The sequence below is a fragment of the Balearica regulorum genome, chromosome 7 (assembly GCF_011004875.1).
Source record: "Balearica regulorum gibbericeps isolate bBalReg1 chromosome 7, bBalReg1.pri, whole genome shotgun sequence".
NCBI lineage: Eukaryota > Metazoa > Chordata > Aves > Gruiformes > Gruidae > Balearica > Balearica regulorum.
Genome location: NC_046190.1, coordinates 14,374,765 through 14,402,387, shown reverse-complemented (window position 1 = coordinate 14,402,387; position 27,623 = coordinate 14,374,765). Strand labels below are relative to the sequence as shown.

Genomic DNA, 27,623 nt, shown 5'->3' with positions numbered 1-27,623 from the left:
CACATCCAGCAGTTTCAATATTAACTGCTATAATTTTGAGGCTGACATAGGGAGCATGGCATGGAAATATGAGAGCTCAATTTTAAATTGGCTAAAATAAACTTTATTTTACTGTTACAATATATAATCTCTTATCAACACAACTCACAAAGTGTTTACAAAATAATCTCATTTTCTGCTGCATTTTAAACACTACTTTTATACAAACTTTAAAGGTAAAATAGGAATTTGTAGCTAGAAATGTTTTTGTTATTTTTTTAGAAGCATCACAAGAATTACTTCAAACAAAACTTTTTTTTTTTTCTTATGGTGTCATCTTCACAGACAAAACCAAACACTTATTGTGAAAACCTGAGGAAGGATTCATGAAAACTTTCTTTAGACAAAGGATGCCAGTCCTCTTCAGCTGACAGCCAGCAAGCATTTGAGCTACCTTGGGTGCCCTGAAACACCTTACAAAGGAATCTTCTCCCTTTCCCTGCGCTGACTACAGGGAAGGGACAGAACCTGGTGTGCAACCATAGCTTTCATGAATCCCCACATCGATGACCAGCAAAACCGTAACACACAAAGCTCTGGTCCTTAATGCTGCACAAGAAACCACAGAATTGTTAAACAGAATAGAATTTGAAGTGTTACAGTTGTCACAAACCTAGTAGTTTAATGTGTTAAAGTTACCTAATGTCCTCTGTGAATCTGGTAGTAACAGGCAAGTATTACACTACTCAACCCTGGTCTCCCCTACAATGCACTAATACATATTAGAAGGAGTGGAAAAAACTACCATTTCCACTGCTGCTAGAAAGACGTGCTAAAGTGAAAGGCTTTATGTTCCTGCCAGTCGAGTCAGTTGACAGATTTTACATGACAGCAGAATCACACTGACAGTGATTATTTTACATATAGCAAGCAGGTAAAGAGGTGCTACTTGGATTTTTTTCATGCATAGTTTAACCAGCTTACAGCCAGATCATCTCCATTAAGATTAGAGATGCATGATCCACCATTTGGTATAAGCCAAACTACCAGCAAATATATGTCCAGTGCAAACAAAATTGTCTTTCTTCAAGAAAAACAACTAAATTTAATGCTACTTCTCAAAAAACAACGCTTATGGTGTGTCATTTTCTACCTATTTTGGTCTGCATTTCTAAAGTTCCCTTCCTCTCCCCAAATAACATCCAAAGACAGGTGATCCCATTACACAATTTTTTAGGCAAATGAATGTCTCCTCCCCAGAATAAGTTATACTGCCCACCGAAGATCATCCCTGAGAGCACTGTTCTAGCTAGACACTTATAGAGTAAGCAATATCTCATTGCTTAGAGGGGAAAAAAAAAAGGCTGTTGACCCCGTGAGATCATGTGGTTTTAGAAAGTAAAAAAATGCAGCTACTCTGAGCATTTAAATTCCCTGAGCTGAGTGAAATTTGAAGACAGTAATTTGTAACACAAAGCATAGCAACATGTATAGCTGTATGTACAGAAGCTGTAATTTTTTACAGTGGTAAAGTCAGACGTTAAATTACAAGCATACAGCAGTTCGTGGTGGTTCCTTTTACTTGCTTCCTGTCACAGGAAATACAATGGCCTTCTTTGGTGAAAAACAGCAGTGAAGAAGCTTGATGACTTCAGATTCTTTTGCCTTCTGATATTCTAGCAATCTTTAAGTTACAGTTAGCGGAGATACTACCAGGCCATAGTGCAGCACAAGTAAACCATCCTACAGAGAAGAGAAAGAAACTGTATCATCATATCACTTCACTTTCACATTTCACATTTGTGAAGTGTCACTTGCTCCATGACATGCTCTTTTTTCCCCTTGGGAATTCTTTTCAGACAGTGCCTATCAACACCTCTATGTTCTGTCTGGAAGATGACCTCTTATTAGACAAATAGCTTTGTTTTGCCTCTAGTGCCACAAAGCTCTTTCAGCAGAAGATCACCTTAATTGCTGCTGTGCATAATTATTTTACTCTCTCTTCTACATTAGTTTCTTTAGCTTTGTCTGGCAGCTAAATGGTGCCACTGGAAACAAAGCTACTGTTCTGGAAACACAAAGTGTAGTGTGTTATTTTCAAGAGAAAAAAGTGGAATGTGATGGTGAAAGAAAACAGTTTCATAACAAAGGAGAACACATTGCAATGGCAATACTTTAATCAATTTAGCCAACATGCTAACTTAGTAAGACCTGAAACTCTGCTTCTGACTATGGATTTTGTCATTTACTTAAAGAGGAATTAATGTTCTAAGTTAGGAAAAGAGGGCACCAAAAGAGGAGCAAATAAAAAAAATTAATTAATTGTAAGGTCCTAAGAATGGCCATACCAGGGCAGATCAAAGGGCTACCTAGCCCCATGGTGAAAGCTTAGATAAAAATAGATGAAAAGGGCCAGTACGCTACCTCCCTATAGACTTTTCCAATTTCAAAAGCCTTTCTCAGGAAGTTCCTGAGCCCTAAGTTTAAGTAGCTTTGTACCAAGTGTCTTCTGATGACTATTCTTCTATGAACTTGGTCTGCTGCTTTTGAATCTACAAACTTCTGGCATCCACAAGCTAAATCTAAGGGAAATCAAATCCAAATGCTTTGCATGGTGATGTCAGTCATAAGATCAAGACCGAAGATCTGGAAAAAAGGGATTAAAAATGCAGGCACTAAGTGGATCAAAGTATTCTTTTTTAAGAACTGTCAAAACCAACCAGAAAGGTCACATTGGAAAAGACAGACAGCACATCAAAACACCTATAGAAAAGGCTATGTTCAGGCCACAGGAAATATACACATTCCTTAACTACAGCCACAGGTGATACAAAACAGCTTCAGAGCAACAGCAAATCTGCTCCATGAGTCTCGTGCAGCTTTGCTTTCATTTAAAGGATGCTTACGATTACAAATGAGGGCCTAGTGTAGGTTAGATGCCAAATTGACCTTAACTTCAATGGACAGGAATGAAAAAAATCTGTTTTATTCCTGTGTTGTTAATGCCAGCTCATTAGCTTTCCTTCATCTTCTCATCTTGTTAGTAACCAGAAATCCACTGCTAACTCCTAAAAGGATACAGGAAGAGACAGGAGCTTTAACTCACTCAGTGCCTAGTGTAAAGTGAGATGACTACATTGCAATACGAAGATAGGATCCTGACTGTCCTCACTCCTTGTTAGGCAGAACAGGTACTACGAAGTTACTTATGAACCTCTTAGCGCACAGTATGTTGTTACACCTTCACAAAGGTATTTTTACTCCTTGTGCCTGTTAGCTACTTCAACAGAGAAAATAAGACACACTCAAGCTTCTTTTTTTTTTTTGTATAACTGTGGTCAAAACCACTTTTTCCTCTATGGCAGTTTCTTAAAGTATGTATGCAAGAAGAAAATGCTACAATGTATTCTTTGTTGAATGAGTTTTTAAATGGTACAGTTGGCAGTAGGACTTTTAAATGAATTATCTATCTACATAGGAAATACCCCTGTTAAACCAAAGGCCAAAACCACTGCAATTCCCTCTCTACAAAGAGAAGCTGAAAGTTAATCCAGTAATGGCACTGCTTACTCTGTAATTATTCACTTTTTAAGTATTAGACTTTTCTATATATGTGCAGCTGCTTTCTCTAGATATGGTTCTTAAAAGGAAATCCAAACTGAGAATGAGCTCTCACTGCTTACTACAAATCTCAAATCAGGCTAACTCAGACACGCCCAAAAGAAAAGCAATATGAAATACAATCCCTTCTTACAGTACAAGTCTCCAGTGTTCTTTACCATACATTTGTGAACCTGACCTAAAATTAAAAAAAAAAAAAAATGGAAAGGATCCCACCTGTTACACCCAACTATAAACTTTAGAGTGTAACTGACAGACAGAAACATCATAGTATATAGACCTTTTCATGTTGTAAGAGCAGCAGCAACAAAAAGTGCCCCACTTTCCAAATTCAACATTCCCACAGCAAAGAGTAAACCACTTTTACAGCAGATGTGTGCAACAGGGTCACAGTAATTAAATTAGATCACAGCTCCTACTGCCTAGTTCAGGAGAGACCAAAAAAATACAATGGCATTGGGTTACAAAAAGGTGAGTGCTACAAAGAGAGCATTATGATCTGCAACACCTCCTGGCCAAGGGCCAGGGATATAAAGGAAGGTTCTCTTTTTAGCTTTTCCCATGGGTGAGCTCATTATGGCCATCAGTGATGCAGAGCTCTGAGAAGGCCAGTTTCAGACAAGTGAAAATAACTAGCAGCTTAGATCATGTTGCATTTGTGCAGCAGAGGAGAGGAAGGCAATACAGGGGAGAAATTATAGTCCCATATAGTTAATAAGCTTCCTTCCTCAGCTACTTGATCAGTCTTAGTTATAGGCAGATCTCAACGTCTGGTAACAAAATTGAGTCTTTTAAAAATTTCTATCAGGGTATTTCATGTCTCTTTGCAGTAAATTCCACAAGTTTTACACTTCTATAAAAAAGAAGCAACTTTTCTTCATTTTTATAAATTCTGTGCAGCATTTTTTTTTTGTTTTTGCCCTAGACAAAGCTAGAAATTGTATTTCCAGCTAATTAAAAAGATTCAACTAACCACCCAATTTCAGAAATGTTAAAATATCTTGAGATCTACAAGATTAAACAAGATTTTTTCCCCAAACTTTTTTAGCCTTCTATCAACTACTCAGAAACTAACATGTTAATTGTTTACATTCAACCACTAAAATTAGTTGCCTATTTACTCCACTTTAAACAACCCAAACAGGTTACTATGGGGCCAGTATCAGGAATATTTATTTTACCATCATATCATATTTGATCTCCCCACACTTGTTGGAAAGGCACATAGTTATTCAGAACAGCTAAAACCCTGTTAGCTTGCACCTACAGGAGACTTTCATTTACTGAGGCTTTAAGGCAACACTACACATTGTTACTTAGTAGGAAAAAAACCCAACCCAACACCCAAAGTCTTCACAAAATAATCTTGAGCATTTAAGAACCCTTCAGAAGGAGTAAAAGCCCCTAAAAAGTTAGAGTGATCATGGCCCAGAAAAATAAATCACACATAACATAAGTTATGCTGCATTGCATTGGAAGGAACTTCCAATGTAATTGCTGCCACAGAATGCATGTTAAAATTAATGCCTTAGGCAAAGAGAAACTTATCTGCATTTTTAAAATCACTTTTCTCAGCAAAAAGAGTAACTGCTGACATGAATGAACTTGCAAGTGAAAAATGTGATTCAGAAGAGCAGTTATTTTTCTCCTCGAACAATGACCGTACTCATCTAAATAGAAAAAAAAGTTTATTCCTTTAAATGACTTTGTATTGCATAAGTAGCTACTGAAGCTGTTTTCTTAGTATGAAACATCTACAATGAATCTCAGAAACTGGTAAATGACAACAGCAGTTTTGAACAGTGTTTCAGCATCCTAGTGAGAGCTGTTAGGGGCATTCCAAGGTCCAACACTGGTTTGGAAAGGCTGGGAGGTTATGATGGCACAAGATGCTCTTGGAGCTTAATGTAAAATTCATCAATTGTTCCTCTGTAGTTGTAGTCTCACTGGGCCAGGACAATCATGCCTCTCATTGAATTTCAGGGCTTGGTGAAAAAGAAACAACCCTTATCATTTTTAGACTTGACCTATTCACACACCCCCCCCCCCAATAATTATCTAAAAATATTTTCCAAGGTTTTTTAATCGTAGAAATGCATGCTCTTGATTTCTGCAAAATAATATAATGTGACACTATAAAACATGAAAATGTCACAATTATTTCAATATCAAAAAAGAAGCAACTGTGGTTTATTTGCACCATTCCTACTGTAACTATTTGGCATCCCAAGAGGTTTTGTAATGAAATGAAGAAAAATGAAGGATGAACCTGATCTTTCAAATTCCCTGGCAAAAGCGCCTATGAAAGCACAAGACCTAACAAAAAGCAAAGATCTTTTTCTGTTTGCCCAACAGAGCAGGCTTGTGAGAATTCATCACTAGCATACTGATTCTGTAATAATGAGACTTGAAACATCACTAGAGAACGTATTCCGAGACAATCGTTCTCTTTGTGGAGCTGCTGACTGGTACTTAGCTACTAAACATCGAATCAGGCAGACCCAATTCTGACATGAAATGAAAGACACTGAACTTCAAATAGGCAGACCCATTTCTGACAAGAAATTAAACCGATGCGTTTTTCCTTAAAGTGCTTCCCCAAGAGTATTTTTCATACATTAAAAGCTTTTGTGCTAAGATGAAGACTAAAAGCATGTACATTTGACTATACCCATGGACTGAGAAATAAATCATCCCCCTGCTATTTACTGAAACTTTTAGTAGAGGGCACTTCCATCACCATGTGTCAATTGCTGCATTTACTTACAATGAATTCATTACATTAGAAGCAAGTTTGTTACCAGTGCTGCTTCCTCCTGGCTTCTATCACCAGCTCCCCAAAGCAGGTTTAGTTACATTTTCTTCCTATTATTATATAAACAGCCAAGGCATCAAGTATAGCATTTATTCCCTTTGACTACAGAAACCGAGGTACACACCACAAGCCTCAAACATTTTTAATCTCTGCCAACACCGCAGCATGAACCACATTATGTCTGCCCTGACTGTGAGATCCCTCCTAGTTACTCAAATCAGGTACAGGTGATGCAATGTCCAAGATACCTTGAAATCAGCTTTCCACTTCTTGCCCCTGAGACAGAAGCCCTCTTGTAGCATGAAAGGGCTCAGCAGGAAATTTAAATGTAAAAGACTGTGCATGTGTGTACAAAAACAAGTGAAGAAAACTGATTTTGCTACTATTTTAGCCTTTCTCCCTGCCATCTGCTTAGATTGCTTTCCAAATAAAATACCAATCTAAATACTATTTCTTCCCACTGTATAAGATTAAACATTAACTTTTCAGACTTCTAAGTTTAGATTAATATACAGGTTACCATACATCACAATTTTACATGTGTCCTACTAAGCTTTGGACAAACTACTTCATTGTTTTTGCTGCACTTTTAAAATGGTTTGACCCTTCCAATTATAACTATGCTTGAAAAGTATTTTTTTTTATTATTTCCTTGGGAATCTTTCTTATTTGCAGAGCCAGCAGCACTTAAGACAGTAAGTTATCAACAAGAAAGTTGGCTATACAGTCATGCTGTGACCAGGGCTGGTATAATATGCATTAAACATATTAATTGCATTCATTATTGGTTTGTGCTGTTATGAGCAAGTTTATTCCCCTTACACAGTCACAAGGCTAGCCTAAACTTGGGATGCTTCAGTCCTTTGATTTCTTGCAGAGATGCAATCACCAGAGAGGAAAACAAGGAATGTTAATTGAAAGAAAGGCTGGTATAGTTTATCATTGATAAGATAGCAGGTTGCTTCAGAATAGAAAAAACCCAACATAACACAAAAACCTCACATCCAGAACATCATTAAACCATCAAGAACACTCTTAGCACATGACATACTTCTTAACTCTATTTACAATATAAAAACCATTTTGAATAAGCTGGAGAGATTTTTTTTTTTTTAAGCGACTTCTTCAGACAAGCTGGTGCTAGCTGATAGCTTAAGAAAAAAGTTTTCTATTTTAAAACAGAAAACCTAGAACAAAGGCCCACCTGCCACACGTACCTGTACTGCACTCTCTCCTATGGCTTGACGAATTTCCCTCAGTGTCTGGTAGTGTTCTAGCAGGTGATCACCACATATTATATCTACCTGTGAAAGAATACAAGTATGGTCAAGTTCAATCTACTTTTGGACTAGCAAAACGGTATTTAAGTCCTGGAAATTTGATTAGAAGAGTTCAATTCCAGCCATCTTTACCTCTGTTGTCCAAATGCATTTTGCATGCACGGCACTACTGCACTGCCCTAATGCCTCTCACCCCATGCCCCTGACCTGGAGCTCACTTCTGGAACAGAGAGGACAATTTATTGTTTCGCTCCCAGTGGTGCATCTGCTGAAAAAAGCTGTTTAGTAATAGCTGTGATGAATTCAATGGGAAATTAGATCACATATTAAAACAATCCTACAAACATCCAGCATCATTCATCAGTTGCACAAGAGGGCAAGTTGTCTGTGACATTGAGAAAATGAGCCATTGCCACCCTCATTCTTATCCTGAGTGAGAAAATATGTGAATAAGTCTGCTTAATATGACTGTTTGGAAGAAATGTTTTAACAGAAAAGAACAGCTCACTGTACATCACTGTCAGCAATTACTTCACAGAGTCCTCCTTCAAAATGCAATCAATACTTCCGTGGTGCAAGTCAAGGGCATAGTCAGCAATTCTAAGCAGCGTTCTCTACTGCAGCTAAACTATGTCAATGATGTCTGCAATATTAGAGGAGGCATTTTTGTTAAGTAACTGCCCACAAAACCAGTAATTTTTTTTTGGAAAAAAATATCATAATAAGATATTCTGAATTCTTTTCCTTAACTAAGAAAAATAAGCTTCTTTATAAAAAGTTACTATGAATTTATTGTGCATAATGTAAATCCAGTCTCTAGCATTCCAAATTAGAGCAGCTAACACAGCACTGTTTCTCTCAACTGTACTTTGGTTACATTTTCCTTATGAGCAATTTCTAGATACGGAAATGAGAAGGCTCTCATCTATGAATTACAATGAAGAAACCTCAAAATTAAAGTTAAGAGCACTGACAATGAGCTGTCCCACAGCTTCCTGCAAGGAAAACATCTAAGCTTTGCCACTGCAGTAGTCAGGGAGCATACTGCAATATCATTACGTATTCTCTCATACAATCACTTTCCACTATAGGATGCACTCTGTGCTTCAGCTATTGGATTCCCCTGGATTTATGCTCTTCTGCATGCAGACCCACTGTCTCTTTCCTGTTCTTCATGAAAAGATTAAGGATGATTTATGCCTTATGCTGGTAGACCGTGTTGTTCTGTGAATCAGGAACATAGGAATTCAACCCCTTAGAGGCTCAAAAAGGGCAAATTTTCTTCACCATTTGTATAGTATGAGAACAATGTGGAATACTCTGTTTATGTTAGGTTGAATCTTAATGTGCAGAATATGTAAATTACCTACTATTACTTCTGCTTTTAGCTTCTAGGAGGAAACCAGCAAGTAAAAACTAATCTGGACATAACATTAAATATTGATTAGATATTGATCCATATATGTATGTACATGTGTATATATTTAACATCAATATCTGATGTATTTACCACAGAACCTGAAATATGTATTTTTTCTTTTTGAAAGCTGGTGACAGTTATTTCTGCTGTTTCCCATTCATTCTAGCCTCTAGTTATTACTGCAGGAAGACAGACATGTCTGCTTTGCTTTCTAATGATATATGAGTTTGTTTACTTTTCCTTTATAAGCTTACTTTTACAATTTTTACACTATGAGGCACTGAAAACTCAATCCTGCTGCTACTGAAACTTATATTTTATATATTCTACAGAAAATCTATTTGCCCAACATAGGATGCAAACAGACATAATGACAACTGCTGACAGTCTTTCAAAACAGAGTCAGAACGCTTGTTTGAAAATATCCCACTGTTGATCCTGCTTCTCCAGTTTCAAATGATATTCATTTAAGATCCAGTGTCTTCTAATAAACCGAGAAGAGTTTTTCACATTTACCATGTTAGAGTGCTCTGAATACCAAACCTCCTCATTCCAGCACCAAAGCCTGAGTTTCTGCTTGCTAATTGTTATGCTAGGATTCATTCTATAAGGACAAGAGAATAAAGCTGAATAAATCAGTTGAAGTGTATCTCAGAGGAATCTTTGTGACATACAGGAATGAATATATTCCACTACAAAAGAGGTACCAGCAACACAAGTGCTATGAATTTACTACAATTTCAAGTGACTGGCAAACTTGAAGCCAGCTAGTACTGATAGTTAATGAATCAGCAGTAAACATAGTTTGACCTTTTGCTGAAAGGAAACATGAAGATGCAGCTGCCAAATACTCAGTCACTTCTGTCAAAATTCTTTATTTTAATAAAGTAGCCTTTCCATTATGCCATTTATTTTCATTAGGTGGCACATCTGCTATTAGAGCTATTTCTCTAAAAGCCATGATAACAGACAGTTATAAATTAGTACTCACCAAGTAAGACAGAGATAAAAATGGAAAACTTTCATGTAAGGGACATCCCACATAAGATTCATCCCACAGGGGAATTTGGCCCAGAGGGCAGTAGACCTCAATCAACAGTTTCTATGCCAAGCCATACCATCCAGGGAAGGACAAGGAAAACACAAAGTTTTAGAAATTGACATGAGTACTTGGGCTAGTTATGCAAAAAGCTGGCAAAGCTTTCCATTCCCTCTAGCTGCTATCTACTTTTCAAAGGTACCAGATACTTCTATTCAGAGTCTAAGACTGGCATAAAGAAACCGCATCAACAACTGCACAGCACGAGCACAGACTTTCTTCCAATCTTTCCCCAGGCTGCAGTTTACGCACACTTTCAGGAACACACATCTGATTGTGAAACATTTTCATACCATAAGTTACATTAATGCCTTCAGAGCAGCTGAGCTGCAAGTCTTTCAACATTCTCTCTCTTGTCCTCACAAGAAGGAATGGCAGGAAGGGATAATGTTGCTGCAGGATGACCTCAAAGGAAACAACACTTTAAAGAAAACTTCTCATTTTCTCCCCACTCTCCAGCAGATCACAAACTATACAGATGTGCATCAAATATTGAAGCCGAGTACCTAATGGATTCCAAACACCATAGCCTGTATTTAGCTCAAATTAGATGTTAGCTTAGTTACTACTAGCAATTCCAGTTGCTCAATTATTTTCACCCCTGCAACAAATTCCAGCAAAAACATTCAAGAGAGACTTTGTAATTAGAAATATATATAAACACATACAGAAAATCAATTGCTGCCTGAAGCATACAGATCAAAAAAGTGGTAGATAAAAATAAATGAAGTCTTAACCTTTCAGATAAATTAGGAAATTTAAATCATAAACCATTTGCAAACTCAAATACATAAGTCTGAAAATAATTTGAGGTCTCAGACTAGGAAAAAAGAAAAAAGGCTGTGGCTTCAAACAGCATTTTAAACTTTTAAATATACTGACACATATGCGTCAGATGGCTTACTTCACATTTTCATTAACCTCGATCCAATCCACTTGTGCAGGTCAAAGAAGGGCAAATATCAGCTAATATTCCACATGAACAAATTAAGTCCAAGAGCTCAAAGTACAGTCAGTAGTTCAGAAGAATGAGTAACATACTTTCTGTCACTGGGTCACTGAATCGGCTGTAACAGGGAACAACTAAAACATTCTCAAATAATATGTTTGCATCCTGTCAGACTAAGCTGATATTCAGTAGGAGCTGATTGCATTCTCAAAATAACCACACCTAGTGTGCTTACCAGATGTTTGTGCTGGTTTGGGCCGGGATACAGTTAATTTTCTTCATAGTAGCTGGTATGGGGCTAGGTGTTGGATTTGTGCTGAAATCAGTGTTGATAACACAGGGACGCTTTTGTTACTGCTGAGCAGTGCTTACACAGAGCCAAGGCCTTTTCTGCTTCTCACCCCACCCCACCAGTGAGTAGGCTGGGGGTGCACAAGGAGTTAGGAGGGGGCACAGCTGAGACAGCTGACCCCAACTGACCAAGGGGATATGCCATACTATATGACATCATGCTCAGCATATAAAGCTGGGGGAAGAAGGAAGACGGGGTGACTTTCAGAATAATGGCATTTGTCTTCCAAAGTACCTGTTACACGTGATGGAGCCATGCTTTCCTGGAGATGGCTGAACACCTGCCTGCCCATGGGAAGTGGGGAATGAATTTCTTGTTCTGCTTTGCTTGCGTGCGTGCATTGGCTTTTTCTTTACTTATTAAACTGTCTTTACCTCAACCCACAAGTTTTCTCACTTTCACTCCTCCATTTCTTTCCCACATCCCCCCGGCGGGGGGGGGGAGCAAGCAGCTGTGTGGTGCTTGGCAAAACCATGACAACGTTTCAACAATGGAAGCAAGAATGCTGTTGATATACTGAGGAAAGAAAGGAGCAAAGACCCTGTGCCCTCTTTACACTCAAATCTTTTCAAGACCCACATAAGGCATAATTCAACATTGGCAGTAAGTTTTCTGTAGATAAACATGGGAAAAAATACGGCAAACGCAGTGCATTTTAGCTCAATAGTGCCTGAACTGTGTGTGTTTCTGAAAGAAATTTCCTAGCTTTCCAACAGAATCTAGTTTTGGACTCCAGTCCCAAGTGCACAAAACTCATGACATGATATATAAAAAGCGATTATTTTAGGTAATGAAGAACTGGAGAGAGTTAGAAATCAAGATTAAAGAAGTAATATTAAAAAGAAAATCTTGTTGTACTAAGTTAGTATCTATTTCTTCTTTAATATACTTTGGGGAAATGAACCACTGCAGTCCTTAACTCTCTTCCAACTTTCTACAGCAAACTAAAAAAGCAGCCAAGCACCCTTTACATTTATATTTTTTGCACATATGGTTTGCAACATATTTCCCTAAATTATTCTGCCTGTGCTAATTTATATTCAGTTTCTCCCTAATTTTGTTTTATAGTTTGTTTTATTATCCATCTGGGGAAGTTGAAGTAAGACATAACTTATTATGCCTATTAATCTTCAATGACATATCTGACATCTCTTTTGCATTCTGCATGTTTACCAACGAACCACCAGCTTCAGTTCTGCATACTACAATGAGAAGGTGACAGCTCAGTACATACAATCCTTTAAGTCCCCATATGACAAAGAAATGATCAATAGGAAACAAGACAGGAAAAATACTTCCTGCTTCATTTCCCTAATTCCATAATCTTTTTAAAATAAGCCTGAATATCCTCAAGAAATCAGTCAAGGCTTGTTTTGGCATGAAAATCGACTACAGGTTTCCAGTGATCAAAAAAATACTCACTGAAAAATAATGTGAACAGACCAGTGAAGAGGGGGGAAAAAAGCAGCCAAAGGATCTGACTGTAGCAGCAAGCAGATCTACCATTTCTTCCAGATGGGCAGGGCTTGCACAGAAGAGGCAAAATGAGAAATAGCCAATGATTGTGCCTTGCTCCAGAATGGCAAAAACTGGATAATAGTAGAGACAAAAGTGACTCAAGCAATTTCTTGAGAAAGAAAGTCTATGAAACCATCAGCTTTTGAGACACAGTAACACTTACCCCCTAGCAGTGGATCATATCCTGTCTGGTGAAGTCTAAGCAGAAAGTAATTAACAGGGGAAAAATTCTCAAGTTATCTCTATTAGATGATCGCGAGATTGCAAAATCTTAAAGATATCCAACACACAGGCCTAGCTTGATTTTGAAAGACAGGTAACTGCAGTTTCCATTACAGATGCTCAGTGTTCCTGAAAATTGAGATTCTGATATATTAAAGAAAATCCAATCTAACATAACAACTCCTTCCCTCAAATAAACAATACAACTAACGCAAGAAGTTTCTGTAGCTTCATTTTGAAGATACTTTTATTGTTCAGAGTATCAAGTCACCACCACCTGAAAGCTACAGAGACTCTCCCCTGAGAGGAAACCAGCACATGAAAATATATTACTTTCTCAGAACGATGAATAATTTGTATCTGATTTGCCTTGTCATCACTGAAAAGTTAAGCAGCATGAATAGATACTCATTACTGAGGCACACAGTCAAGCTGTATTGTCTCAGACAGCTACTACTGGATGAAAACACAGCCTTAACTCCAAAGCCAGCACATCAGTATTGGCTTGATTTACCACTAATTGACAGCTTTAAGAATTGTTTACACATTACAGAACTCCTGCACCTTCTCAACTGACTGGCTGCTAAAATATATTGAAGAATTGAAAACTAGTTTTGACATGCAATTTCTATCAAAATGGTTGAGAAATATGAAGTTAAATTCTTTTGTACCATATTCTGCTCCTTTGAATTCTTATTTGGATGCACATGCTCTTGTGAGATCCCACCTGGAGTACTGCATCCAGCTCTGGGGCCCCCAAACATAAGAAGGACACGGACCTGTTCGAGCAAGTCCAGAGGAGTCCACAAAGATGACCGGTGGGCTGGAGCACCTCTCCTATGAGGACAGGCTGAGACAGTTGGGGTTGTTCAGCCTGGAGAAGAGAAGGCTCCAGGGAGATCTTAGAGCACCTTCTAGTACTTGAAGAGGCCTACAAGAAAGCTGGAGGGGGACTGTTTTACAAGGGCAGGGAGTGACAGGACAAGGGGTAATGGCCTTAAACTGAAGGAGGGGAGACTTAGATTAGATATTAAGAAGAAATTCTTCTCTACAAGGGTGGTAAGACACTGGAACAGGTTGCTCAGAAAAGCTGTGGATGTCCCATCCCTGGAAGTGTTCAAGGCCAGGTTGGATGGGGCTTTGGGCAACCTGGTCTAGTGGAGGGTGACCTTGCCCATGACAGGAGGGTGGAACTAGATAGTCTTTGAGATCCCTTCCAACCCAAACCATTCTGATTCTATGATTTGCATTCATACCTTTCATTTCAACAGTACATCCGCAGTATCATTCTTTCTTAGCCCTTGTTTGCTTCTTCAACATTCAGTCAAATTTTACTGTTACTCAGCTCCTACCCCAGTCTCTGCCTTCATATCCTCCCACGATCACACACTTTCCTGTCTATATACTCAGTTTTATCTTTGAAACAGCAGTATCTTTTGGCTTTGAATTTCATCTGCTGAAATCTTACATGGCACTTTAGAAACTCTATACAAATAATAAAGTATTATAATGAAAATTGAAACATACTGCAAGCGAGTTGGGAGAATTGTTCCTTACAGATCACAACATTTCAAACATTTCATTTTTTAATCCTTACTGCATTAAAAACCTAATATTACTTCTAGACTCTAATGAACAATGGAAACGTTCTGTCTGAAGCACAGGCGTTACATTGATCACAGTGAACTTGTAAGTGCCACTACAAGTAGCATACCTGACAAGTAGGGTCCAGATCCATTTTTCTTCTGAGGAATTTCTCCACGTGTCCAATTGTTGCCTCCCCTGAAACACGCACAAACTTCTTTTCCAAAGGCTGCAACGAATAAATGTAAGACTTTAAGACAATGTACGCTTTCAGCCATCATACGTCATAAACCCCAAACCCAAGTGAAAGCCAAATAAAAGAGGGAGACAGCTTAATTTTTTGGACCCTTCTCTGATGTACTTCCTGATTACCTCACAGGAAAAGGACTAAATACGTATTAACTAACTACTGACTTTAGTCCTATTTCACTATTGAAGTACCACAGAATATTTGCTATTCATTCCACATAGAAATTAGTATTACACAACATTTTAAGAACTTCTCCCTGCACAAGAAGCACATGAGCCATTTCCTAAAGTCTCCTTATTTTCCCCACACCAGGCTTGTGTACCAAACACAATTCAGATAATTAAAGTATGTCATTTTATAATGCAAGGAGCTTAAGTCCTTTAGCATTCTATAATTATTATGGCTTGGGCTGGAATCAATAGTCCATGAAATTCCAGAATCAATTAAAATATACTACTATGCAGAACACAAGGGCAAGACTGATCTGAGTTCTTTTTGTATCCTTTCTAAATACTTTCACAGCAAGGACTGCAACGACAAGACATTTGTTATGCAAGCTTCAAAAATTTTAATGGGTTTCTCTTCTAAGGATAAAATTTTAAACAGCTGACTGGTTATATGGGCAGCTAAGCTAAGAGGCACAAAGGAAGAGCAGATGACTGCATTCAGTGTGATAAATGGATTACCTTTTGTGTCAATTAATTGGATTTTTATGTTGACTTCTGAACAGCTGTGATTTACTATTCAGGTTCATTATATTCTTCCAATTTGAAAGAAGGGTCAGAGGGTCATGGACTCCCCTTGAATTCAATCATGAATTTAAATATGTATCCACGATAATTGTTGTTTTGGAACAATAGTTTGATTTATTCATGTCAAGAGCTAGAAATGCCAGTCAGACCTGATCTAGGGAACCATGCTGCTGCAAGCTTGGTGACGCTGAATTTATGCTTGCTGCATGTATAAATCATAGTTCATGTCTATGGACCTTGTAACCTGTTCTGTCTCCCCCATCCCCACTTAAAAAAAAAGTTTGAAAGCCTTTTACATATGAAGTTCAAAATCTAGTTCAGAAAAATAAGACAGATAAACAAGTAGTTGAGGATAGAGCAGTGCTAAAAATAGATCAGTGTATGTTTTGTGAGAAGTGGATACGAAAGAAGATTTGGAAGGTTGATGAATAAACCTCTTGGTCATGAAATGGAATTAAAAAGCACCAACATATAAAGTGTAGTCAAGAAAATAAGGATAGAAAGGAAGAAGAGAGAGCGAAATGCAGGGTTAATATATAGCAAGGAATTTGAAAATACTGTAGAAAAATACCAGTTAAAAGATGTGGTATTTCTTAAAACTCACATAGATGACATAGAATATAGACATAAGCTGAGTGGCACTTTAGTCTATAGATAGGATTATTTGCAGCACAGAACTATTCACTGTGAGTAACGGTGGGCAGCCTTTATCTTCAATGTCCTCAGAACACTACAGTTAAAGTGAGCAGGAATATTTATGGCTTAAAAGGAAAAAACAAAACCACAAACACCACACACACAAAAATAATCCCTTTCATGAATCACAAACACTCCTTAAAGATGTTTGAGCCATGTATCTTTTTTAAAAGGCAAAACTACTTGCATTGGAATGGTGTGTTTCAGAAGCGTCTGACAAATTTTAATATTGCAACATGTAAGTTAATGTAAAGAATGACTGTAAGGCAGTTGAACCATATGTCACCCAAAATGAACAGGATTAGAAACAAAGCAGAAAGAAGGGCAAATATGAGACAGGAAGGATGGGAGGTGATACAAGGGCAAGAAGGTGAAAAAAACAGTGTGATATGTAAAGTTAAAAGGAGAAAAAATTCTGGGTAGGTGTGGGGGTGTAACAGATGAAGAAATTGACTGCAGACATTTTCAGGATCATTGCTCCCTTTCTACAGATTAATTTTGTTTTACAAAATTATACTTATATTTCAACTCTGTGAAAATTCTTATTTCTGTATTTGAAAGTCTGAAATTGCCTCCTAAGCTCTGCCATGACAAATGTAATTACTATTAAAAATACTATGAATAACTGCAATCAAATCTAACAGTTCAGATTTGTGCTTGAAAATATATTGATTAGAAATCAACTCAGCTGAAAACATGAAGGAAATTAGTAAAATGGTACAATCGGGACAATTAATATTTAAGTTACTAATATGGTTTTTTTCTCAAATTCTTCAGCAGTAAAATTTTCCTGCTAACTATCAGTTAGGCATCTCTTACATTCTATTATTCTGTGCCATTTCATCTTTTGAGTCCTACAATTCCAATGCAATGAAAGATTAAATGCAACATACACTGAGTAATTTTAAATTACACCTCCTTCTTGCCCTTGAATGGAGTCTTTGTTTTCTAAATGTTTAGCCAAAATAGTGGAATGACACACTCTGATCATCTCTAACTACAGCACATGAAATCATGAAGGCAGCAAACAACGTGCAGTTCCCCTATGAATTTGTACTGAAGTAGCTCAGTAAGATCATCTGTATTGGAAGGAAAGCCATATTCTTCAGCAAGGATCGGGAATGCTATTTCTTGTTTAGTAGCACAGCCACCGTTCAGACAACAAATATTGTTAGGGAAGGGATAGAGAAAAGGGTAAGTTTTCTGCTGGCTAAGTTTTTTGGGGTTTTTTTAGTACATTTAAGCACATAGCAATATACTATACTATTTTTATACCCCTGGCTATGCTTCCTTTGAATAACCTATGCAAGCTTTCCACTACAAATCTGGCTGGGATTAAACCACAACAGTATTTTACACAATGGCTACATCTTTGTTTAGGATGCTAATAAAAGCCACGGTAGTGCACCTTTTGGACAGTGATGCAAGAATAAGAAGCTAGAATCACCTAGGAGAAGTTTCATCAATATTATTCTCATTCTCCCACCAAAACTTTAATATGTAGCCTCAGAAGTACTCTTCTCCTATTCTGTGATGCTGGTTATGACTCTGCTGATGAAATTCAGGCTGCACTCAGTGTAAGAAAAACAAACTAAATTAAATACATTCAGGTTATACATATTTCTGAAGTAAATCATAAGAGAAAAATTCAAATCACATCTGCACCTTAAAATTCCCTGTGCCTTCGTTAGCTCTGAAAAACAAGAGAAGAGTAAACACAATCAATATTGCTAAGGTTAACAGTTATTAATACCCTCAAGCCTTTAATTATAATAGTGACTTATTGATTTAGTAGTCTGGCATATCAGGCTCTTCCTTTCATTAAACTCTAATACATGAAATAATATTTGAATATATCTTTTTTTCCTACCCTTTATGTGGTACTCCGTTTTTCTTAGCTGAATTCAGCTATTGACGACTTTAAGATTTGTCTACATGGAATAGAAAAAAACCAACACAGCCTAAAGCCATTTTTAAACACAACAGAATATTAATTTTCATAGTAATAGGTTGTGATATTAATGCCACTTAAACATCCATATTTCTTCATCCTTGGCATTTGGAACTTTAATAGACAGTACCTAAGAAGTTGCTGACAGAACCTGCCCAACCATGGAAGAGGCTTTCTAGGCCAATTGTTGGCCTTCCAGCCTTTTTATATCACAGGATGAATGTTAATGCTATCTAGGAACTCAGGAAAGCAGCAGGTGTTTCTAAGGAAGGTGAAATACACACAAAGGTGGCAAATAACCAAATTCCCAGCTGGCTTCAACAGAGTTCATTGGTTTGCACAGTCTGATCTACTACTGATGATCTATACTCTACACCTCCATCTTGTAGTGCAATGTATAAAGTTCTCAATTAATTAAGCCCAATTCATGACATTTCACTATTCTTGCATTGCATTAGCAAGTGTGTGCATATGAGAGAGGAAAAAAATGCAGTATTTCACTGCACTGGATAGGGCAAAAAAATTAATCAAACATCACTATAAAATCAATTATACTTCTGATCATTTGATGTAGCAAACAAATGTATTTGGTTTTGCAGACCACACACAAGCATGGTGCTTCAAGGTACTGTAACTGAGTATCTCCACCTCTACATATGTACCATTTCTCAGACAGAGTTAAGTAAAACTATTATCAACTTCTGCCACTGAAATGAAATTTAAAGTTACTACGAAACAAACATTGGAAAGCTTTTCCACTATGGCTGTCATTTTTCTTTGATAATGGTTCCATAGCCACAGGTGACTTGTGTCTAAAGACACAATATAGACAGACTTTCAAAGTAACAATTTCTGCTGGCTGGTCCAATCCATTTTCTTTATCCAAAATGCTTTCTTAATCTCTCATTGCCAAGATAAACTTTGATTCTGACCACTGAAGGGGAAAACGTATTAACCTTTAAACAGATAAAGTATGAAAGAAGATCAAAAGTTAAAAGAGTCACCAAAATACAATGCAAAGTAGATGCTGTTAAGCCATCATCTGGTTTTTGTTTGTTTGGTTTTCTTTTTTTTTTTTTTTTTTTTTTTTTTTTAGAAACATTCTGTGCTTCCTGCCATATAAGTAACAAAACCACAGTGGACAGTTTCACATAGTATAGATGGTATTTGCACAGCATTACCCACTTTGCTGTCAACACTGGAATGGAAGCTTGAAATAAAACTACCAGAAAAACAAATACAACACCACAGATTCAAAAGTCATCTTGTTTCACAGACAGATACATGTTTACTAGTTTTGAGGTCTAAGTTGCCGGACATCTTCCTTTTGCTTTGAAAAAACAAAAACACACCTGCTGAGAATCACAGGAGGAGGGAAATAACCAGGAGACTTTCACAGTGGAGATCTAAACCAAAGTACTTTCACTACAGTAAGTTCAAACTGTATCTAATCCTGCAGTCAAGACAATCTAAGGAAGCTTTCCTACAGAGTCACCAAGAGTTCCAACTGGAAAGGGACATCCTTGGAACTAAAATCTAATTCCTGTTTTAAAGGTCATTTTACAGTGAAGTTATCACTGAGAAAGACGTGGGGCTGTTGGTATAAAAGCACGCTCCTGTGCCCCTTCACTCCACATGCTCCACCTGCCGGGCCAGCACAGCAGTGGCTGGTACCCATCACAGGTCCCAGAATGAGCATCCTGCAAACTCCTATCTATATGCTAACTTAATGAGATACAGTCACAGCCAAGGCAATAAAGGAAATGCATATACATTCCTAGCCCAAAATAAATGTAGGGTAAATAGCATTAGATTTACTCTCTTCTACTGAGATTTTAGTCAAAGCCGTTTACCTTATGTCTATATATACCCTTTTAATCACATTTTACCCAATGGGGTAAAAAAGCATGCCTGAGCAGCAGGTCAACTGGGACTCTATACTAATTACATCATGTGTTTTATACCACATTCATTACAGGGGAAAAAAGCCTTTGTGAGTACAATTAAAAACTATAAATTAAGTTTCAAGTGTACAATACACAATGGTCACACACTGAACAGCTATATAATGTCTTTGCTTTCCTTTCCTCCCTCCTGTTCATGGCTCTTGGCTTTACTTAGGACAATCCTGTCCTTAATGCAAAAGCACTGATTTCCTGTCTCATGTCTTCAACACATGAATGTATTTCCATACCATCCTACTCAGCAGAATGGCAGTATAATACCTTGTTTAAAGAGAGGAACCTGAGACAGATTGTGTTCAAAGGCAACCAAGAACTGAAAGTGCCCAATTTGGGACATCCAAGGTTAGATGTGTCTGCAGAACACTCAATACTACAGTTTTCATTGTGACTGCCACTGCTTTCAGCTGTGCTGGTGAGCATTCAGCACTTCTGCAAGTCAGGCAAACAGAAAATGAACAATGAAATTAAGTGAGGAGGTGGATTTTGCAAGGACATACTATAGAACAGTCAGGGATTGGTCCCTAGAAGTTTAGCTTGAAGATCTTCTGTTTTCTTCCTGCAATCCCACTTCTCATCCATTTAAAGAGATAAAAGAAGCCATGCGATGGGCAACACTTAAAAAAAAAAAAGCAATGAACAACAAAAAAAAAAAGCACACACCACCACGTACATGGCCAAAATTTCCACATAGAGGAAATTTGTTCTGTACTCTGAATAAACTAAGACACAGTGGAAATGCTGGATGTAACATCTGAAAAGACTAGGACATGATGTCTACAAAGAGTGAGGTGGTATGCTTCGCTGCTAGAATTTCCCAATTTCTGATGGCTTGACTTTACATCATTTGTGTAATAGTTTGCTATGGTTACCTATTGGAGTTCCCTGAACATTTTGTTCAGGCAAAGTCAGGCCAAAAGCAGGCATAATCAGGCTGAGGGGTAAGAGTTGCAAAAATCAAGCTGCTTCTCCCCCACAATGCACTGTGTGGTGCTATCACAGTAGTTACAGCTTTCAATCCTTTCTCAATTACCCTCTCTCAATCACTTACATAATAAAACTGCACATGGCCAAAGCAATACAATTTCTCCTTCCTGTATTCCTGAAGACAACTCAAGTATTTGGGCTGGATTCTGGATTTCCCCCTCTCCATCCATGGCTAAAGGTGATTACTGATACAAAAGCTTCAGCGTAATTCATTAAAGCCTAGGAAACTGTCAGGCAAACTTAACAGTAGACCACATTATTACCCCCAGCTATAACATTTACAAAACACTGCTCTTGCTGCCCAGGCTGTAGTTGCAGTCCCCGAGTTACATGAGCAAGTCCTAACAGTCAGCATGACTGGTACTGCCACCTACAGGGATTGAGGAAGCATAAGAGACAGGTATTTCATCATTCAGTTTACTGAGACTACACTACTTTGTTAAAAATAAACACGTAAGTTTTAAAACTATGCTTTTTAGGAAGCTATTTTCATAGGAGGACACCTTACACAATTATCTGTATCATCTAGTTATGCGTAGTTGGCTGTCACTATTGCACTGTAAATTAAAACCAGCTTCCCCACCTGTTATTCGAGATAGAGGAAATGCACATTCAATGAAACTAAGAGCCAGTACCAGTCCAACACACACAAGCAGCACCCTCATGTCAGCCACTTGCTCCTACATTTGCCCACAACTCACCCAATGAACTCCAGAAGTATCGAGATGTCAAGTTCTGGTGGGATCCGGAACACGGAGCCCAGAACTTTTCGAGGTCTTCCTCTGCTCACTGGAACTGGCTGTGGGACAGCTAAAATATTCAAATAGCCAAAATGCAAACACAACTTGAAATAAAAGCAACACAGACACTAACATGCGCCAAGCAAAACAGATGACCTCACAAGGAAAAAGAGCCCATGGAATTCATCCTATTTTTTTAATTACTAAATCAGCTCTTTATACATTTCACGCCCTGTATCTGAACCAGCATTTTATTAGTTTCAGCATGGCACTTCTCCAAAAATCTATTTGATAGTGAGACCAAAAAAATCAGAATAATCACTCATCTGTCAACAGACTTCGAAGTTCTTATTTTTACTCTAACATCTATTATTTATTAAGGGCCAGAAAATACAATTAACACACATTTTACATACATTTCCTAGTTGTAGGCAAAATATAATCTGTTTTAAAAAAATCCAACTACAATCTGGATTTAAGTGCTGCCATTTCCATCTACTTTTGTAATTTGAGAACTGCGACAAGTTACAGTAATCAGACAACTAAGAATCCCGTATTTCCAGTACTACGTATCTTTTTCAGTTGTGAGCTAGTATTTCAGGAAAAGCTCTTAGCAATAAATGGTATAGTAAATATTTCCTTAACAGTGTCCTCTAAAGTGATTACAGCTCACCTGGTTTGGGCACTTCTAATCCTCTTTCTTTATAGAAGTCATGCATTTGTTTTTTCTCTCCTGAAAAAACCCACAAAACAACACAGTACAGAACAGATTGGAATGTTATTTCAGATGCTGAGAATATCCACAGAGTGTTCCATATGAGGCTTGGATACTTAAGATACTCAGACTACAAGTTTTTTAGTAAAAACTGGGAAGAAATCAAGAGAAACTGGCCATAAATCATACTGAAATAGCTGCAAAAACTAGTATCCTTCTGACTGTCCTGACTTTGTTTTTAGACCATCTATAGTCTCTATATATCCACTAGATGTGTATATTTCACTCAGTCCACCCAGGCTGACTGCACAGATTCATTGGCTCCCAAAGTTCAAGGTAAATGCCATGTGACAGTGAACACACCTAGTATCAGAAAAAATAAATGTGGCACCAAGGAAAAAATAAAAGCATTTGAGAGAATCAGTCTCAGCAACTTTTTTTAATTGAGGCAAGTGAACTTATTAGATGAAATGATATTTTCTGTACTTATACAAAAATACAAGGTATGACTATGAAATATTATCTAGATGTTTATTGGGATACAGCGACACCTATGTTTCGTGAGATAGGATACATACCGCTATCCATAATAGCATTTAGCAGCCAGGAAGATGCCAGTTGGCACAGCCAATTCATTAAGATTTATAACCAAGTGTTACAAAACTATTTTAAACAGCTCAGAGTAGAAACAGGGCTTTGAATTACTCTATTTTATTACCATCAAGAGATTCAAAAAACTGAATAGAAAACAAAGGGACTTACTTTCCTCCAAATTGACAACTAATTTATAGACGATGTCTTGCAGTTGTCGGTCCAGTCTATTGAAGAGAAAAAAAAAAAAAAAGAAAAGCATCTTTGGTGCAAAACAGAATGGTTTTCATTAAATTGTAACAGAGATGCCAAATACACTGTTAAAATATGACATATATAAAGAATGACAGAGCAGCAACTCCCTATCTGAATTCATGTCCTGACAGAAGCAGCCATGTAAAGTTAAAAGCACTACCCTTCAAGAATTCATGAACAGTTTGAGAAAGCAAAACTCAGTTTTCAGAGTGAGTATACCCTGCCAACAAAGTTTTGTCTAAAAGGAAATCAAACAAAATAGTTAAGATCTCATATCACCTGTAACACTGAGCAAATGCATAAAAATGCCCAGGGTGGGGGGTAACAAACCCTAGAACGGGATATAAACTAGATAACACAAGAAATTGAATATTTTATCTTCACTATTGAGATGAAGCTTACATAAAGAAAAGAACACAACGTTTCTTGTAACCGTTCCTTCACTTGAAATAGGAAAGCACTACAAGTCTGTAAAATAAAACATTGAAAAGCAAGCAGCAAAACTTGAAAAAAAATTATACCTATAAAAATGGTGTGAACTTATTACCTGATATTATAAAGGGGCTGTGTCTGATGTACAACAATATTGCATTTTGGACATCTGTTGCTATAGTAGAAGTGTCTCACTATGCAGCTTTTACAAACTGTAAAGAAAAGAAAAGCCCATAAAAGCCACATGTCCCTTATACCGTACCATCTGTTTAAGCAAGCGGAGCAATTATACCCAGACTTCTCAAATAAAGTTTGTCATAGACAAAACGAAACAAGTTTTTTTAACTTTCAAATTCAAGTAAACAGCAGCTCTCTTCCTGTACAGGATACAGCACTCCTGAATGTTCAATTAGCATTATTCCTACGAATAATCCTAATCCAACCAATGCAAAGGTAGGTGTTCAATGTTGTAACTGTGTTACCCAGAACAAAAGTAGAGCTAAGACAACAGAATACTGACTGTTGCAGACAAAAGGTTTGCTGAAAATCACCCTACAAACAGTTTCAGTACAAGAACCAAAGTCAGAAATTATAATTCTGCCATTTTCATTGCATTTTACTTCTACTTTAAAATTTTGGAAGAAAAGCCATTGAGGGGAAACATCTAGAATAAATAACTTGCTAACTATTGAATCTGTTCCAGTTTCAGCCTGAGCACATAAAACTTTTCCACAACATTTATGAGAAAACTTCTAAGAAATCACCGCAGTTGCACTTGCAACATTATGCTGTCCTCACTAACAGTTGCACATTTTCCTAAATTGCAAACTGCATTGAATATTAAACGGTATATATCAAACTAGTAAGCAGTGCCCCATAAAAGAAAAAAAAAGAGAGAGAAAAAAGAGAGAGCTTTCCCTCTATGCAGTGTTAGTGGCTGGCAGGATTGGGAAGCCAAGGTTCTCTGATTCAGGTGGGAACATGGGGGTGGCTGAAAATCAACTTCACAGAAAGGGGTTTAGTGGGTTTGAGAGAAAACAGTTCTGTTAGCAGTGGAAAAACTATTAACACAACACAAGGATTGAGGGGAAAAATAACAAGTCAAGAGCATTGAAACCTTTTTTCATTATCCACCTATTTCTATTCATCAGGTATTAGACTAACTGTTCCATGGGAGCATATAACCAATTCTGTATCTGAACTGGGATATCCGTACAGCCACTTACTGTGTTTTGTGAACTTACAAGCTCGTTTACCAGAAACAGTTTAAAAAACTCTCTAGTCCATTATGAGCCAGGCCACTCAACTTTCTTTTCTCAGTTACATACTCAAATTCCTAGAGCCTACTTAAAAAAAACCAGGATGTAGTAGCTCTGTTTTTGTTTTGTTGGGCTTTATCTTGCCCTACATCATCTTCCCGCTTAACCTGGGAAACTAAGCTGACCTCATGATTGATTGATTTCATGATTTTCTGATGCTTAAAATATCCACAAATATATTTTACTTAAGGAACACAATAAACACAACACACATTCACGCCAAATAAAGAATTATCTTTGTAAAGCCAGAACATCTCAACAGCTCATTTTTGTTTGAATTTGCAACTAAACTCTTACAATGGCAATACTCATACTTACAGGTGTGCAGACATTCTGTAATAGTTGTAGCATCAATAAAGTAACCTTTGCAGATGGAACACAGGATGTAAGGGGTCAACTCTGCGAGGTTTATCATACGCTACAAATAAAGACAGTTTGGAAGAGTTTGAATACATAGGCTAAGCCATGAAATTTCCTGATTGCAGCTTCCAAAATATCACAGCCTTAAACCATGAAAAAAGTCTGTATCAACATGCTACAGAAAGGGGTCTTCCTAAGAGGTCAATCATTCCTCATATACAGCTCTGTTCTAAAGATTTCCAACTAGTCTTTTGAATTGACCTCTTTGTGAGTGGCAATCCAATTTGTTTCATGAATCATATCTGAAAAGCCAACTATCAACAACCCTTTTGAGAAAAGTTCTTTTGGATAAACTCTTTAACAGAATATCAAATAATCGGCAAGCTTGAAGTGGATACTGGTGGCAAATAACATCATTATTTTAAAATGCTCAGCAAGCATGTTGGTGCCCCCAGTCAAGATATATAACTACTGCCAGTTCTTGTTTCTACACACAGTTAGTGATTATACAAATACATATGGAAACAAAGACTGAAATGTCACTGCTCTGAATTCTGGCTATGAAGTACATTTATCAGGAACACATACAAGTAGTTTCACGACAATTTTCCTGTCACAAGCCTACTGTTTAAAGAAAGAACAAATTTCTCCTATAGCAACAATCTGAGAAAGGTAACACATTAGATTTTTACAGCCTGTTTCCTCCAAACTCAAAGCCAGACTAAGAGACTTTCTTCCCCTCAATGATACCATTCATTTCATCCACATGCCACTGTTTACCACCCACCCAGCTACACCAAGAGTTTGTAACCATTTCATTTAAATAAGGCAGATAAAACTAACTTGAGTAATAATAAAAACTCTAGTACCATACGGCTTACGTTGCCTAAGCAGGGGTCCAGATTTGCACCTGGAAGTTTTCAGCAGTCCCCAAAAGAACGTAAGCTGACACCTACTGCCTAAAACCCGCGGACCGCTGCAGCCGCCAGGTCTCACCTGAAGAGAGGTTGCGTTTCACACCCAGCAGCCCCCTCACAGCAGGGCAGGCTGCCCGCCCCGCCGGCCCTCCTCACAGCTGCTCCGCACCGGAGCCCGCGGGTCGCTCCGGTCAGGGCCGCCCCCGCCATCCCGGTCCCTCCACAGGCCCCGGCCGTCCCGCCATTATAACGGCGGGGAGCGCGCGCTCCCACCTCGAGCCACACGCGACCCGCGGCGGCGCGGGGCACGCCGGGAGTGGGGCCTGACGCGCGACGGAGCCGTTGGGTGGGTGGAGGCCGGTGCGTGCCCTCGCTCAGGGGACGCTCCCCCCCCCCCCCGCACTTACCTCCCGGTCGTCGTCCGAGTCGAGTTCCCCATCGTCCGTCCCGAACCGAGCTCCGGGGTCCCCCTCGAGCTCCTCTTCCTCCATCTCCTCTTCCTCGTCGTCTTCGTCGTCGTCTTCATCGCCGCTGGACTCCGAGCGGCTCCGCTCGAACTCGAAGGGGAGAGAACGCGACCCCGAACAGCTGGGAGCCCCCTCCATCTCCTGGTCCTCATCGGCTGGGCCTGCGCCCGCTCCATCCCTACCCGACAGCCCCGAGACCACAGAGCCAACGTCCACCTCCATGTCCATGGCTCGGGGTGGGGGGCGGGGACCGGGGCAAACGCGGGACCGTCTGCTGGCCGCCCGCGGGGGGCGGCGGGAGCCGTAGTCCGCCGGCACGAGCCTGCTAACGCGCGCGCGCGCGGGGCAGTGGCGCGGGGCATGCTGGGAAACGTAGTTTTAGCGGGCGCCT

At 38.5% G+C, this 27,623-nt stretch overlaps 2 protein-coding genes across 4 annotated transcripts in view; both read right to left on the bottom strand.

Moving 5' to 3' along the window:
- The window catches only part of ATP5MK (ATP synthase membrane subunit k), a 236,409-nt gene that overhangs the window by 191,581 nt on the left and 17,205 nt on the right, over positions 1 to 27,623 (bottom strand). The window lies entirely within an intron of this gene.
- PCGF6 (polycomb group ring finger 6) lies at positions 81 to 27,505 on the bottom strand. Of its 2 annotated transcripts, XM_075758004.1 has the most exons (10): positions 27,173 to 27,503; positions 25,807 to 25,906; positions 24,285 to 24,381; positions 23,654 to 23,709; positions 22,850 to 22,909; positions 22,138 to 22,246; positions 18,203 to 18,230; positions 14,970 to 15,068; positions 7,633 to 7,719; positions 81 to 1,722 (listed from the first exon to the last, which is right to left on the bottom strand). In XM_075758004.1, the coding sequence occupies exons 1-10, from the start codon at positions 27,458 to 27,460 to the stop codon at positions 1,666 to 1,668; spliced, it is 981 nt and encodes a 326-aa protein (XP_075614119.1). In that variant the 5' UTR covers positions 27,461 to 27,503; the 3' UTR covers positions 81 to 1,665. The 2 variants fall into 2 exon arrangements, 1 of the variants encoding a protein (XP_075614119.1); XR_012836326.1 differs by lacking the exon at positions 18,203 to 18,230 and having other exon boundaries at positions 27,173 to 27,505.